The sequence below is a fragment of the Camelina sativa genome, chromosome 9 (genome assembly GCF_000633955.1).
Source record: "Camelina sativa cultivar DH55 chromosome 9, Cs, whole genome shotgun sequence".
In the NCBI taxonomy this organism is placed as follows: domain Eukaryota; kingdom Viridiplantae; phylum Streptophyta; class Magnoliopsida; order Brassicales; family Brassicaceae; genus Camelina; species Camelina sativa.
The window spans coordinates 32,171,645-32,186,036 of NC_025693.1; the positions used below are offsets into that span (position 1 = coordinate 32,171,645).

The 14,392-nt window shown below is 39.4% G+C and overlaps 4 protein-coding genes across 5 annotated transcripts in view; 1 reads left to right on the top strand and 3 right to left on the bottom strand.

Annotated features, from left to right (window-relative positions):
• Window positions 270-5,909, bottom strand: LOC104713595 (protein CHROMATIN REMODELING 35-like). 2 transcript variants are annotated; one of them, XR_002033316.1, is made up of 6 exons: window positions 5,721-5,909; window positions 5,094-5,374; window positions 4,662-4,970; window positions 4,367-4,519; window positions 1,982-4,275; window positions 270-1,903 (listed from the first exon to the last, which is right to left on the bottom strand). XR_002033316.1 is itself a non-coding variant. In XM_010430755.2 (5 exons), exons 1-5 carry the CDS (start codon window positions 5,764-5,766, stop codon window positions 2,494-2,496), a joined length of 2,571 nt encoding a protein of 856 aa, XP_010429057.1. In that variant the 5' UTR covers window positions 5,767-5,909; the 3' UTR covers window positions 270-2,493. The 2 variants fall into 2 exon arrangements, 1 of the variants encoding a protein (XP_010429057.1); XM_010430755.2 differs by having other exon boundaries at window positions 270-4,275.
• Window positions 6,556-10,556, top strand: LOC104713596 (SUMO-activating enzyme subunit 2). Its single transcript, XM_010430756.2, has 11 exons — window positions 6,556-6,768; window positions 6,871-6,960; window positions 7,518-7,601; window positions 7,673-7,891; window positions 8,044-8,145; window positions 8,281-8,739; window positions 8,831-9,060; window positions 9,155-9,248; window positions 9,331-9,513; window positions 9,599-9,696; window positions 9,923-10,556. The coding sequence occupies exons 1-11, from the start codon at window positions 6,736-6,738 to the stop codon at window positions 10,206-10,208; spliced, it is 1,878 nt and encodes a 625-aa protein (XP_010429058.1). The 5' UTR covers window positions 6,556-6,735; the 3' UTR covers window positions 10,209-10,556.
• On the bottom strand, window positions 10,822-13,580 carry LOC104713597 (probable receptor-like protein kinase At2g21480). The gene has a single exon (XM_010430757.2). It carries the CDS (start codon window positions 13,436-13,438, stop codon window positions 10,823-10,825), a length of 2,616 nt encoding a protein of 871 aa, XP_010429059.1. The 5' UTR covers window positions 13,439-13,580; the 3' UTR covers window position 10,822.
• Window positions 14,265-14,392, bottom strand: part of LOC104713598 (probable dehydrin LEA) — a 4,118-nt gene continuing 3,990 nt past the window's right edge. Inside the window, exon 3 of the mRNA XM_010430758.2 lies at window positions 14,265-14,343. The gene's annotated coding sequence lies outside the window, so the exon portion shown is untranslated. The remainder of the gene's footprint in view (window positions 14,344-14,392) is intronic.

Genomic DNA, 14,392 nt, shown 5'->3' on the forward strand with positions numbered 1-14,392 from the left:
ATGTTTTCATAAAGATGGTTACAATGTTTTAATCAGATTATAATCATGTTATCTTTGTTCCAGGGGTTGATTAAGGCTGTTGAGTTACAGTTACCACAGATAGAGCATCGAAAATGTGTTAGACACATTTATGGTAACTTAAAGAAGGCACATCCGAATAAGAAGCAATTAAAGAAACTCCTATGGGATTTAGCTTGGAGCTACAACACTAAACATTACTAAGAGAGATTGGAGAGGATCCATGCATATGATAGTCAAGTATATGAAGATGTCCTGAAGACTAAACCAAAGACTTGGTGTAGGGCATTCCACAAGATTGGCAGCTACTGTGAGGATGTTGAAAACAACTCTGTGGAGTCCTTCAATAGTACAATCAACAAGGCAAGAGAGAAACCATTTGTGGCTATGTTGGAGACTGTAAGAAGGCTTGCCATGGTGAGGATTGCTAAACGGTCTGCTATTTCTCATGCACATGAAGGTTAGTAACACTGTACTTCTTTTATCATTTATATGTATTGTCTAATGTTTAATGTTCTTCTTCGAATGTGGTCTAATGTTCTTTTTCGAATGTGTCAGGGATATGCACTCCATATGTGAAACTTTTCCTTGCTGACGAGCTTAAGGCAGCTTCTGAGTGCTCTGTATATCCCAATACAAATGGAACATATGAAGTTTACCTGGGATATGACAAACACAGGGTCTGTTTGAATTCCAGAACTTGTACCTGCATGAAGTTTCAGATTTGTGGAATCCCCTGCGAACATGCTTATGGACTGAAAATCAACAAAAAATTGGAAGCTGAAGATTATGTGTGTGAATGGTTCAGAACATTTAAGTGGAAGGAGAATTACACAGAGGGGATTGTTCCACAAAGAGGTCTACGCTATTGGCCTTCCACTGGAGGTGAAAATGTGTATCCACCACCAAGGCCGGACGATGAAAAGGTAGACAAGAAGAGGAAGAAAGGTGTTAATGAGTCACCTACCAAGAAGCAACCAAAACAAAAGAAAAGAATCATGCATTGTGGGATTTGTGGTGCAGCTGATCATAATTGTAGGTACCACCAGAAGAATAAGAATAAGAATAAGAAGGCACAGGTTAGTTATTTCCCCTTTAGAATGTGAATATCGTTTCTTTGTTTCAAGGGTTGACTCTAATATTTTAGTAACATTGTAGGCTGGAGCTCAAGTCGAATCTTCTCAAGGCTGTTTGACTCAAGAGAAGTAATTATGGGATGGAGGACTGATGTTAATGTGTCTATTCTTATGAACCTTGTTTCAGAACATGAATGTTGTTCTGTTTTAATATGGTCTATGTAATGGTCTCTTTGAACCTTCGGATGATCTATGTATTGTCTCTTTTGAACCTTTTGAACCTTTAGAAATTGGATGGTCTATGTATGGTTTCGGTCTATGTAATGGTCTCTTTGAACTCGGTTTCGAATGGTCTATGTATGATCTTTTGAACTCTTTTGACATGTTCTCTTCTTTTAAACATATTGTCTCATAAAAATGATCCATTAACATTAACAACCAAATACAAAAGATGATCCATAAAAATCATCATATTAGCTTCACTAGAGCAAAGATGATCATACAACCAAATGCTAAAACAATTATCACATTCATCATAAAAATCATCATATTAGCTTCACTAGAGCAAAGATGATCATACAACCAAATACTAAAACAATTATCACATTCATCCTGAATTTGAATTCAGCTTTTAAATCTTCAATTCTCTCAAATAACTCTTTCTCAACCTCCATTCCCATCTTCTTCTGAAGCTCCATTTGCAGCTTCATTTGCATCTTCTCAACCTCATCTTTAAACCCTTTCATTGTCTCTACCTCATCCAACAAAGCTTCATCGATCCACTTGAAAATATGATTGTCATTCATAAGCTAGAACATAGACAATTGATTTTGTTATCCAACAAAACCTTATCAACATTCATAAGCCAAATAATAACTTCCTATTACCTTATTCGCAGCTGCATACCCACAGCGAAAGTATCGTCTACACGGATTTTGTTTAGATTTTGAATTTTTTGCCACAATTGCTTCTCCACACCAACATCTCTTAGGCACACCAACAAATCTTCCTCTTTCGCGGACATTTGCCGAACAGCTTGAAGATCCAGAGACATTGCTCATGATTTTGAGAGAAAGAGAGAGATTTCGTTTTCAATTTTGATTTTAGGGTTCTTAGTGTCAAGTTTGGGGGTTCTCGATTTAAAATAGAAGAAGAAGAAGTCGGATCGGGTTGAATATCTTATCCGGGTAATAAATTAATTTCATACCGGTTTAATATGGGTTTCTATCGGGTTTAGTTCCAAAACCGTGTAAACCCAGGTCGATGGGGAAATAGAAATTTAAGTATGAAATCGGGGGGAAATAGACGGAGAATGAAAGTCCGAGGGAACTAGAGTAAGAGGTTGAAGATCGATGTGGAACCAGTACGATATGATAGTTACGAGGGGGAAATAGTACGTCTATCCGTACAAACACTTGATGTCTTCCTTTAATTTGGCCGTCTCAAGAAACGCATCACCGGAGTGATCAACATCAATCGCTCTAAACCCAAAATCATCTCTTACCGATCCAACATTCCACTCGAACCACATCTTCGACATAGTCTCCTTGCGCGTACTGGTTTTGTAGTTCTCTTCCTCTGGTGAATCCGCAGCTACGAGCCTGTATGCATACACTTTCCTCTTCTGTCCTGGCCTGTAAGCTCTAGCCACGGCTTGCTGAGTCACTGATGGGTTCAGATGAACATCAAGTATCAGAACCCTTGATGCTCCCACCAGTGATATTCCTTCCCCACAAGCTCTTATCGATCCGAAAAACACTTTTGCCTCTGGAGAATTGTTGAATCGCTCCATTGAACTTTCTCTTTGCTCATTGCTCGAATCTCCTGTGATTGTGAACATCTCTTTCTCTAAATGCCAACCTTTCATTGAGCTTATGAGTCTCTCAAGAGTCTTTATTGGAGCTATGTATTGGCTGAACACTAAGAGCTTCTCTCCTATTGATTCACACAGAGCTAAGAGGTTTAGAAAGAACTTCATCTTCACACCGTCTCTCACATTGATCTTCTCCAGCACCTTGTCTAGCTTCCTCATTGTGTTATTGTTATCATCAAAACTCTTTTCACCGTTTGACGGGTTTTCATCCAAGAAAGATTTGAGCTTTGGGTGGATATACAAAGCAGCACCAAGAGAGATCTGCTTGAACAGTTCCATGTTCCTCAGACCCTTGACTTCATCTCTCTGAATTGAGCTCAGGTTGAGCATGATAGTGAACTCACTTATTCCGGGGAGCAAGCCTCTGAAATCTGCTTTGTGATAATGCAAGATGTTACGGGTCATTTGGCGTAGATCCCTTATCAAGCTGGCTTTAGCAGAAGAGCTTGTACTCTTCTGTAATGTAAACTCTACTGCAGCGAAGAAAGTTCCCTCAATACTACTCTGGTTCATCTGTTTGCCACTTGGTATCTCTGCCTTGCACATGATTCGGGAAACAATCTCCCGAGTTCCAGGACGCTTCAAGAACTTGGGACGAACAAGATTCAGAATGTTAAACACTTCCTCAACATTGTTTTGGAACAAAGTACCTGTGAGAACCACCTTTCGAGGAGTCCTGACACGAGCAAGCGAAATAAGCATGTTTGTCTCCTTGTTCCTTGATGTGTGACCTTCATCAAGTATAAGCAACGTTGGTTTCTCAAGCAATATCAGCTTACAATCTTCTGAAGCTGCTTCAAAGTTATCATCGCAGATGATCTTTGCAAACTGTTGGTACCCAAGAAACAGAATGCTTCTCTGTTCGACCCATTGCCCCAAAACTTTCAGTTGTTGTTTCCGTGATTCTGCTTTCACGCTGTAGAAATCAAAAAGGGGGACGTTCTCAACTGCCCACGAAGTAAACTCTCTCTTCCATGAATCTATGATCCCCTTTGGTAGGACGATCAATGGTCTAGCCTGCGGATCCATAGCCATGAAGCTCTGTAGAAAGCTGATGAGCAGAAATGTCTTGCCTGATCCCGGTGCATGAGCTAGTATGCATCCACCTGGTTCATCCGCTGCAAGGTTGTTGCATAAAAATCTGAAGCCTTCAGTCTGGTGAGGTCTCATGGCCTGATCATGTCTTGGGTGGATGAACATCTTTTCTCCCAAAATGTTTGTCTGAGAAGACTGCCGGCTTATTGAGAAGGTCTTGCTTGTTTCCCCATTTTCTTTTTCATGCATATAAGTTCGTCTTGATCTCTTTGGCTACATCAGGAAAGAAAGTAAACACTGAAGTTCTGAATATCTCTAACAAAGTCAATACACACCACACACAGTTCATCAGTTGATCACTAACCTTGTTGAACACAACCTCGATCATGCTCTCAATTGGTTTCTTGATGAGTCCACAAACACGACACACTTCTCCAATATCGTCCTTGCAGATGAAGGAATGGTCACAGTCTTCGACTTGTTTGAGATCATTCATTTGTGAAGGCTCCACCGTTTCCTATAACCAAGAAAGGCAAAAGTCAGCAGAAAACAATAAGAATGCAAGAGAAGCAGATGATATCTGGAGCCAAACTCGAATATATATATGCAGATTAGAGAAAGTATGCTCTCTGATTAAATGAAAATGTACAGGAAGTAACCTTAATTGATTCCTGAATAAAAGCCATCTGCCTCCAAAGCTCTTCTTCTTCCTCTGCATCTACATATAGAGGATTTTGATTGTCGCTAGCAATAGAATTCATCGATGAATCCTCCTCGTCATAACCTTGAACACTTGTGTCAGATCCTGAGCTATTCTCACTCATAACATCATCATTAGAGCTGTTTCGAAGAGCATTGCTTGAAGAATCTGAGCACTTCTTCAACTTATCTGTAGTAGAGAACTGACGTCCATCATCATCATCCACAATAACCACTCCCTTGAGCTTCTTTTGCCTTTTATGTAGAAGCTGAAAAAAATGCAATCGAAATCATAAAGATTTAAACTTGGCAACAAAAGATGAAGTCAGATCATCACAAAGCATTCAACAAATGTCATTGAACATAAAATATCTGCGATTTTTAAAGCTTACAGTAACTGATTCTTGAGGCAACTCATCATCGGAATCAATGTTAGGAATCTGAACAGACTTGGCTGTTTTTTTCACTTCTTTAGCTTCGGCATCTTCCAATGAGATAGAAGCATTCGAAGAGTACTGTCTCAGCTTACAAAATCTCTTTACATCATCAGAAAGCCAACCGTATTTACCATCTTCATCAAGCCCATCAAGGAGAAAAGGTAGAGAGAATGGGTCAGGACGCTTGGCAAGTTCTTCTTGAGTGATGCTTTTTGTACGCGACCTCAAATTCCAAGCTGTACATATATCATCAACCAAACCACCAGTAAGAATTACAAGGAGAAACAAAAGGAATCAAACAGTTTCACTAAAAAGGAGTTTAATTTCTTCAAACAAACCCAAAAAAAGGAACGAGTTTTAGGTCACAGTCTCATCCAGCAAGAAAGCTACAGACATAAATGAACTCATGGAAACAGAAAGAAAAAAAAACAAATCTTTGAAGCAAAAACCACAATCAACAGATTCGAATCAGCTCTAGAAATCTTTGAACTTTTTTCACACTCAAATTCTGAATCTTTGAACTTTTCATTACTTTGAGCAAAAAAAGGAGCAACAAGAGATGTAAAAGTAAAATAAACGTACGCGTCTCCCTCGGCTTCCAAAACGGAAAGTGACCAGAACCCACCATGTCAGCTATCAAAACTTCGACTAAGAACAATCCCAAAGATGCAAGCTTTTATGCAGGAGGAATCAGAGAGATTTCAAGCAACGAAGAGGAAATAGATCTACTTTTTTATCTTTCTGCGAAAATTGAAAAGCTTTTAATTTTTTTTGTTTTGGTTTCCCATAATAGAAGTTAGTCATGGTGGCAAAGTGGCAAAAGAGAGAGACAAGAACACAGACGTTTTGGGAATGTCAATACGACAAAACAATATATACACTATACTATATCTATACGTCTTAAACTTGCTTCCCACTCTCGACTATTGTGTGTACTACACTATACTCTACAACAATACCATGGCATCCCAAAATGTTACTATAAGATTTCAAAGGGTTTATGGATTATGGTTATGTGACATTGTGACTATCTCTCTTACAATTATGAAGTCTCTGTGACTATCTCTCTTACAATTATAAAGTCTCTGTGTACATCATCAACGTTTAATGTACTAGTAATTAATTATGTCAAAGAAGGTGTAAGGACATCTACTGATCTACTACATAAAAGAACTTTAAATTACCTAAAATTTCATCAACATTAAAAAACCCAATTGATACTACGGCACATATATAAATAAAGTCAACTAAACTAAAATTATTCCAAAGAGTCCTTTTATTTAATTAACAGTAACGCACAAAAAAATTAAATTAAATTTAAAAAAGCCCCCACGTGACTCTTTTTTTTTTNTTTTTTTTTTTTTTTTTTTTTTTTTTTTTTTTTTTTGTGCAAAGGAGCCGTCTCTTTCCTTTACTCTTCGCTCCTTTCTTCTTCCAAAATTTTCCCCAAATCCCTCCACAAACATAAACCCTAGAATCTCAAATTCCTTCCGACTTTAAATTATTAAACCGAGAAAACACCTTTCATTTCTCTAATCCAATACTTCTCCGAACCGTCGCTTAACGTATTGCTTCGTCTTGTCACTTCTTCGCCCCCATGGCTTCGCAGCAACAACAATCCGCCATTAAAGTAAGCTCTCAAGGTACCCTTAAAGCTTCTTTCTTTTTTGGAGGGTGTTTTTCAAATTGAAGTCTTTTGAAATTTTCCCTGTGTTGGGTTTTGTTTTTTTAGGGCGCGAAAGTGCTTATGGTTGGAGCTGGTGGGATTGGCTGCGAGTTACTCAAGACTCTTGCTCTCTCTGGTTTCGAAGACATTCATATTGTAAGTTTTTTGTCGATTTGACTTTTAGTATTCCTGACTTTTCTTCTTCTTTTTGTTCTTCTCTTTTGAGATTCTGGGGTCACTGACGAGTGTTCATGCATTTCAAATCTCTTATTAGGTTACAGGATTTGATTTGGGATTTAGGCTTTTTACTGTTATTGATGATGATTTGAGTAGTTTCTACATCTTTCAGCTTTTTGATTTGATTTGCATGGTTCATGAAATCGATCACTTCGGGATTCCACTGAACACTGAGTCTGGGTTAAGTTTGACTTGTTGATGATGGACTTAGATGTCTATAGGAGGACTCTTTGTTTAGCTGTCTTTGTCACTAGGTTTAGTGTAATTCAAAGACTTTGGTTAGACATTGTATAGTTTGGTTTGAATGAACTACTCTTCTCTTTTAATTGTGATTTTGTAGATTCGTGATTAATGTTTTGTATCAGAAACCATCGGATTTTACTTGCGGCCCTTCTGGATTTAGGAATTGAATCGAGCAGTGACTTATAAGATTAGTTTGTATCTGTGATTAAGTTACTGGTTCTTTTGTGTTACAGATTGACATGGACACTATTGAAGTCAGTAACCTCAATAGGCAATTTCTATTCCGTCGTTCTCATGTTGGGCAGTCCAAGGCTAAGGTAATTTTGCTTGAGCTAAGTCCAAGGGATCCCAGTGTCTAAGAGTTAATATGTTTTCACCATATCGCCAGGTTGCCAGAGATGCAGTCTTGAGATTTAGACCTCACATTAACATAAGTTCCTACCATGCAAATGTGAAGAATCCCGAGTTTGATGTCGATTTTTTCAAGCAATTTGATGTTGTTCTGAATGGACTGGACAACTTGGACGCTAGGCGTCATGTGAATCGTCTCTGTCTTGCAGCTGATGTTCCTCTTGTAGAAAGCGGGACAACGGGCTTCCTAGGACAGGTTATTCTGCGTACCTTTTGTTCTTGCAGTTTTTTTTATTTCTCTAAGCAAAGTCTTGAGTTAGATGCGCCACAATGTTAGGCTTGAACGGTGTAACTGTTATCATTTCCCGCTTATCTCACTTTGCAATACTGGCTTATGGTACAAATCAGGTAACTGTTCATATAAAGGGGAAAACAGAATGTTATGAGTGCCAAACCAAACCTGCTCCAAAGACCTATCCTGTGTGTACAATAACCAGCACTCCGACTAAGGTATTAACAGTGTCTTTTTTGTTCCAAATTCTTGTGAACTTTAGGGAACTTTTAAATTATCTTGGCTGGTATAGTCTTATCCTAAGCATAGTGCGTGTTTTTGATGTGCCAATGAATTGTGAATTGATTCTACAGTTTGTGCACTGTATCGTGTGGGCAAAAGACCTGCTCTTTGCAAAGTTGTTTGGCGACAAGAATCAAGATAATGATCTTAATGTGCGATCCAACAACTCTGCAAGCTCATCCAAAGAAACAGAAGATGTATTTGAACGTTCAGAAGATGAAGATATTGAGCAGTATGGTAGGAAGATATATGATCATGTGTTCGGTTCTAACATTGAAGCGGCTTTGTCCAATGAAGAGACATGGAAAAATCGTAAACGACCAAGGCCTATATACAGCAAGGATATCTTGCCTGAAAGTCGGTCTCAACAAAATGGAAGCACTCAGAATTGTTCTGTTACTGATGGTGATTCAACGATCTCCGTCATGCCGTCGCTTGGTCTGAAGAATCCACAGGAATTGTGGGGTCTAACGCAGAATTCTCTAGTATTCATAGAAGCATTGAAGTTGTTCTTCGCCAAGAGAAAGAAGGTCTGTGTAGTCCTTTCTGTAAACTCTTCTTGTGTGTATATAAGTTTTGGTGTACTGATTAATTCATGGTATTTTCTATATGCTGCCACAGGAAATAGGACACCTTACTTTTGACAAAGATGATCAGTTAGCTGTAGAATTTGTCACTGCTGCTGCAAATATCCGTGCTGAGTCTTTTGAAATTCCCTTGCACAGCCTTTTTGAAGCGAAAGGTATTGCTGGGAACATTGTTCATGCTGTTGCTACGACAAATGCCATTATTGCTGGTTTGATTGTTATTGAAGCAATCAAAGTGCTCAAAAAGGATGATGACAAGTACAGGTTTGTAACTTTGAAATTGTATTTCACTTCATTTCATAAGATTTTACCGTCCTTGATATTTCTTTAACACTAGTTTTGTTTTCAATCTCTCTAGAATGACATATTGCTTAGAGCACCCAAGCAGAAAGATGCTGCTTATGCCAATTGAGCCATATGAGCCTAATCCTGCTTGCTATGTCTGTTCCAAGGTATAACATTATTGTTGTGTAACCTTCTTTCATTGTCGTTCTTGTATTACCAGTCATTGGATGTTCATTTTTTATTCAACAGACCCCTTTAGTACTTGAGATCAATACTCGGAAATCGAAACTACGGGATCTAGTTGATAGAATTGTCACAGCCAAGCTTGGAATGAACCTACCATTGATTATGCATGGGGCATCGCTTCTTTATGAAGTTGGTGATGATCTTGATGATATTATGGTTGCAAACTACAATGCGAATCTCGAGAAGGTTTGGTCTTGATTGTTCTACCATCTGCATTTTTAGTACAGGTTTAGACACCACAATTTCTTACATGCTCGTGCTTTATTTTCAGCCTTTATCAGAACTTCCTTCACCCATTGTCAACGGAAGCATTCTCACAGTCGAGGATCTTCAACAAGAGCTATCTTGCAAGATAAATGTCAAGCACAGGTTTTGTTTCTTACATTCTGAATCCTGTTTCAAATACAGTTTGGTTTCTGGTAATCTTACCATCGACTTCCCCTAAACTTTTGCATTCAAATTACAAAGGCTTTCCTCTATCATCAGACATCATCCTAGGATTCTTGTATTGCCTGGAAGCTTTAGATTGTTACCTCCATGGCTGGAAGTGGCAGATGATTTATGCATTCTCTGCTTTATTATGTTTCTTTCACAGGGAAGAATTTGATGACGAAAAAGAACCTGAAGGAATGGTACTCTCTGGATGGACACAAGTTCCAGCTACCAATGGCGAGAGCGCATCAACATCAAACAATGAGAAGCCCGCTGATGTCACAGAGAGTTCCTCAGGATCCGAGACTGCTTCTAAGAAGAGAAGACTCTCCGAGATCGAGCCCAGTAACCACAAGAAAGAAACAGAGAACGTCGAGAGTGACGATGATGATATCATGGAGGTTGAAAATCCCATGATAGTGAGCAAGAAGAAGATAAGAGTTGAATAGGCTGGCCTTTTTCTTAAGATCCGATCCCTAAATCCTTGCCTTTTAGTTTCTTTTTGATTTCAATCTAACTTTCTACTTCCTGAACTAAATGTCACAAGAATATTACAAGTATGATTTAGGGATTCTTTGATGAAGAAGAAACTACTCAGATTGTTAAATATTTACTAGGACAGGACAGGATCCCTTGGAGGAGGAGCCCAGGAACTCACTATAAGGAAGCAATCTTTGCTTTCAGAGATTCTGTAATGTTTTCACTAACTGTAAGAGCTCCCTTGTATCTTAATTCTGTTTACCAAATTTTCTCTCTTTTTTTCTTTTTCTCTGAAGAAATCTTAAAACTACTTTTCATTCTCTCTTTTGTTGTTAATCTGAATGCTAATTGACGGGATTTGCATACAGTTTTACAATACTTTGAAAAACTTGTATTTTGAAACCTAAGTTATCAACAGCCTATAACATGGGAGCATGAGTAGATACATGCATATTCACCACCGTTAAATACATTTCAATTACAAAAAAAAATTAAAAAAAATTACCATTCAACAAATCTGATTACCTTAAGGTTTTTCTTTTTCTAACTTTTCACACCGTTTGGTTTGGTGGAAATGCTTAGTTTATCTTCCGTTGAGGCTAGCAAACTGAGTAAACATGGCCGTTCCAGAGTGTTGGTCCACTGTTGAGTCATCCTTCTCTTCAGTCTGAGAACCCGGGCGTTCACTTGTTGCCGCGGTGGTGGCAGCAGGTGAAGGCGGCGCAGCAGCAGCAGCAGCCATGGGCTTAGCTGTCTCAACCTCCTCAGCCTCAGCTTTTCCCTGAGAAAAAGCTTCTTGAAGCTGAAGAGCATATTCTAAGTTCCACAATACATCTCCCATTGTTGGTCTATCAACACCGTAATCTGCTAAACACTTCTCTGCAGCTTCTGCAAACTTTTTCATAGATTCAGGATTCACAGTTCCAAGGAGATGAGGGTCGATGATCTTTTCGAGCAACCCTTTTTGTTTCCATTGCATAGCCCATTCAGCTAAGTTGACCTGTTCCCTTGGAAGCTGCGGATTAATGGCTGGTCTTGCACATAGAGCTTCTAGAAGAACAACACCAAATGAATAAACATCGGACTTGTCTGTGAGTTGTTGTCTCCTGAAGTATTCCGGGTCTAAATACCCGAAGCTACCTTTCACGGCCGTACTGACATGATTCTGTCCGAAGGCAACGTCTTTGGAGAGGCCAAAGTCAGCTACTTTAGCAACTAAAGCTTCATCAAGCAGAATGTTAGTGGATTTGACGTCACGATGGATAATGCCTTGAGCAGTTCCTGTGTGCAAATAGTGAAGCCCTCGAGCAGCTCCTATGCAGATCTCTAGTCGTTGTTTCCATGTCAAAGGAGAAAGGTTTTTTCCATAGAGATGGTCTCTGAAAGGACCATTGGACATGTATTCGTAGACGAGGATCATCTCTGAGTTCTCGTCGCAGTATCCAATCAAGGAGACTAAGTGTCTGTGTCTAAGCTTAGATAGCATTTGAATCTCTGTGTGGAACTCTGTGATCCCTTGCTCTGACTGTGGATTGCCTCGTTTGATGGCGACTTGAGTTCCATCATCGATGGTACCGATGTAAACGTTTCCAAATCCACCAACACCGATGATCTCTGATGCATCGAAGTTCTTTGTGACTTCTTGAAGCTCCGAGAGAGAGAACAAGCGTCCGAGGCCAAGCGTGGAATTGTACAAGTTGGATTTGTGAGAACCGGTTTTGCTTGTCATGAAGGTACTGTCACCAGAGTGTATTGGTAGTAACCAAGAAGAGAAACTGTTTCTCTTCTGCCAATCTTGTGGTCTCTTCTTCCACTTGTAAACCATTGCTCCAAGACCTACGAAAGCTCCAAACATCATCACAAAACCTGCAGTTGCAACCATCCCTTGCTTCCCCATACTCGCTCTTTTACCATCAACTCCAAATTCTCCATCAAGACTGTTCACTGAGTTGCTCATCTTCAGGACCTCGACTCCGTTCAAGATTGCGTTCTTTCTCCCAGTGTCTTCTCCCATGGGACCAATCTGGACCTGAAGCTCAGATTTCATAAGAGTCGAGTTCACCACAATGTCTTTGTAGTAAGGAGCAGAAAGATCGCCAGCTAGAGTGGACAAATCCAGCCCGGAGATGGCGGTCTTGCCATTGATGTAAACGTTGAAGTAGAGGTCATTAAGTGACTTGCTGATGATGTCACAGAAATGAAGACGAACGAAGTAGTGAAATGATGGGTTTGATGGGAAGTTCCATGTGACATTGAAGTTAGGATCTATGGTTTGAGAATCAGCCATCTCTGCGGCTGTAGCGTAAACCGTCTGTGGCGCAATCAGCGGTGTAACTTCAGGAGGATACTTGATCGCTGTAGGGGTTGTTTTGACATCGTGAGCCAGATTAGGATCTTTCAAGTAGTCTTTGTCAGGTGTCCAGGTTCTTCCTAGTGTGTCATTCTGTGGTGTAATCAAAGGACCACCAACATTAACCCTGTAAACCGACTGGTACGCGTACCCAGACAGACCCGAAAAGCCCTTGACAGGGAAAAGAGAAGTGCCAGCATCAGATATAAGTTCGTCTGGAGCTGACACAAGTTCTATACCGTTGATGAACGCTGCGGAACCTTTCATAGGTTTGAACCTAAGGGCGAACTGAGCATCGGTCATGTTGACGAGGTACTCCTTCTGAACAATGGCTTGGCTATCATTCTTATTGTTGTTACTAAGTTTAAAGTTGTGAAGCAAGACGTACTTCTCTGATAAAACAGAGAAAGTTGCTTGCTCGAGATCAAACTTGTCATTGGGAAAGGCAAAAAAATGGAGACGAACCCAATGCCAACCAGGTCTGGTCAAATGGAACTTGTAAATTGCTTCTTCGCGGAAGATCCTAGCGGTTAGGTAGATATGAGAAGTGAGTTTATCTGATGGCGGTGCAGAGACCTGAATGTCGTCTTTGGCTTCTATGTACTGAACCGTCTCTGAGTCACTCTTGAAGACTCTACCTTCAGGAGTTTTGGTTGAAGACTTGCTCCCACAATCAATGAGAATGTCATCAGCCGGTTTAAAACCAGCGGTTGGGCCACCACCGATGGGAGCCGCTGAAGCTAGGCCGGTTAAGAAGAGGAGGACGGTGAACAGAAGAGTCATAAGGAGCCTGAAAGAAGAATCTAAGACAAGACACATTGGTATATTTGGTTTCTTTGTTATCTCCATCCCTCCTTCGTGGGGGAAGAGAGAGAAGAGAGAAGAGAAGAATGAGGAGTAAAATGAAAAGAGGAAAGGAAACGAGATTGTTGGGATGCTTGTGGTTGAAGAAAGAGCGAGAGAAAAAAGAAAGGATGAGTAGTTGTTTATATGTGTGGCTAGTTTTCTTATTTGTGTTTTGGTTATAATTAGTTAATGTTTTATTTTTAGTTAACTGTTAAATTGGCTTCATGAATATGTTGACACAATTAAGCCAATACAAAACAAACTATGTTTTATTTTTGTAGATGTTCTTTTTGATCATGGCCATCGTCGAGCAACTCATGCAAAGATATCATCAAGTATATGAGACTGCACATGTAATAGCTAAAGAAGGGACCTTCCTAGTAGCTTTCAATCGACTCAGAATTATAACCTATGAAATAAGTTCAGAAAAAATTAGGACAAATTCCATGACACAAATTCAGTTCACAAAACCTAGACTAGTAAAACCATTAAAAGGTAAAACACTTTCATTGTTTCCTCTCTGTAGCCAAAATCCAGTAAAGTTTTAAGATCAGTGCAGACATCTTTTACTTTTTATGTCTCTACCGTTCTATCTTACTTTCGATTGTAGCCTTTGAAACAAAGCTGAAGTCCAATACTCGTAGGTCGCACTAATTTCAAAATAAGGTCGTTATATGTTATGCTTGCTTCATATATATCATTTCTGTTTTTTTGGCAGAATGGGGTTTTTTTTTTTTTTTTGGAAATTCTTGAATATTAATTCGACCGTTGTCAATTGAGAAAAATGCTAGCAAAAATGCAAAATACAATCCACTTTTATATAAATAAAACAAAGACATGATCAAACGATTGTCACAATCACAAACTGCAAACAGATTTGAACTCGACTAGACCACATATATATACGACTGATGATATGTCTATATTTTGTCTCTCCTTAGCCTATTTTTATCATGC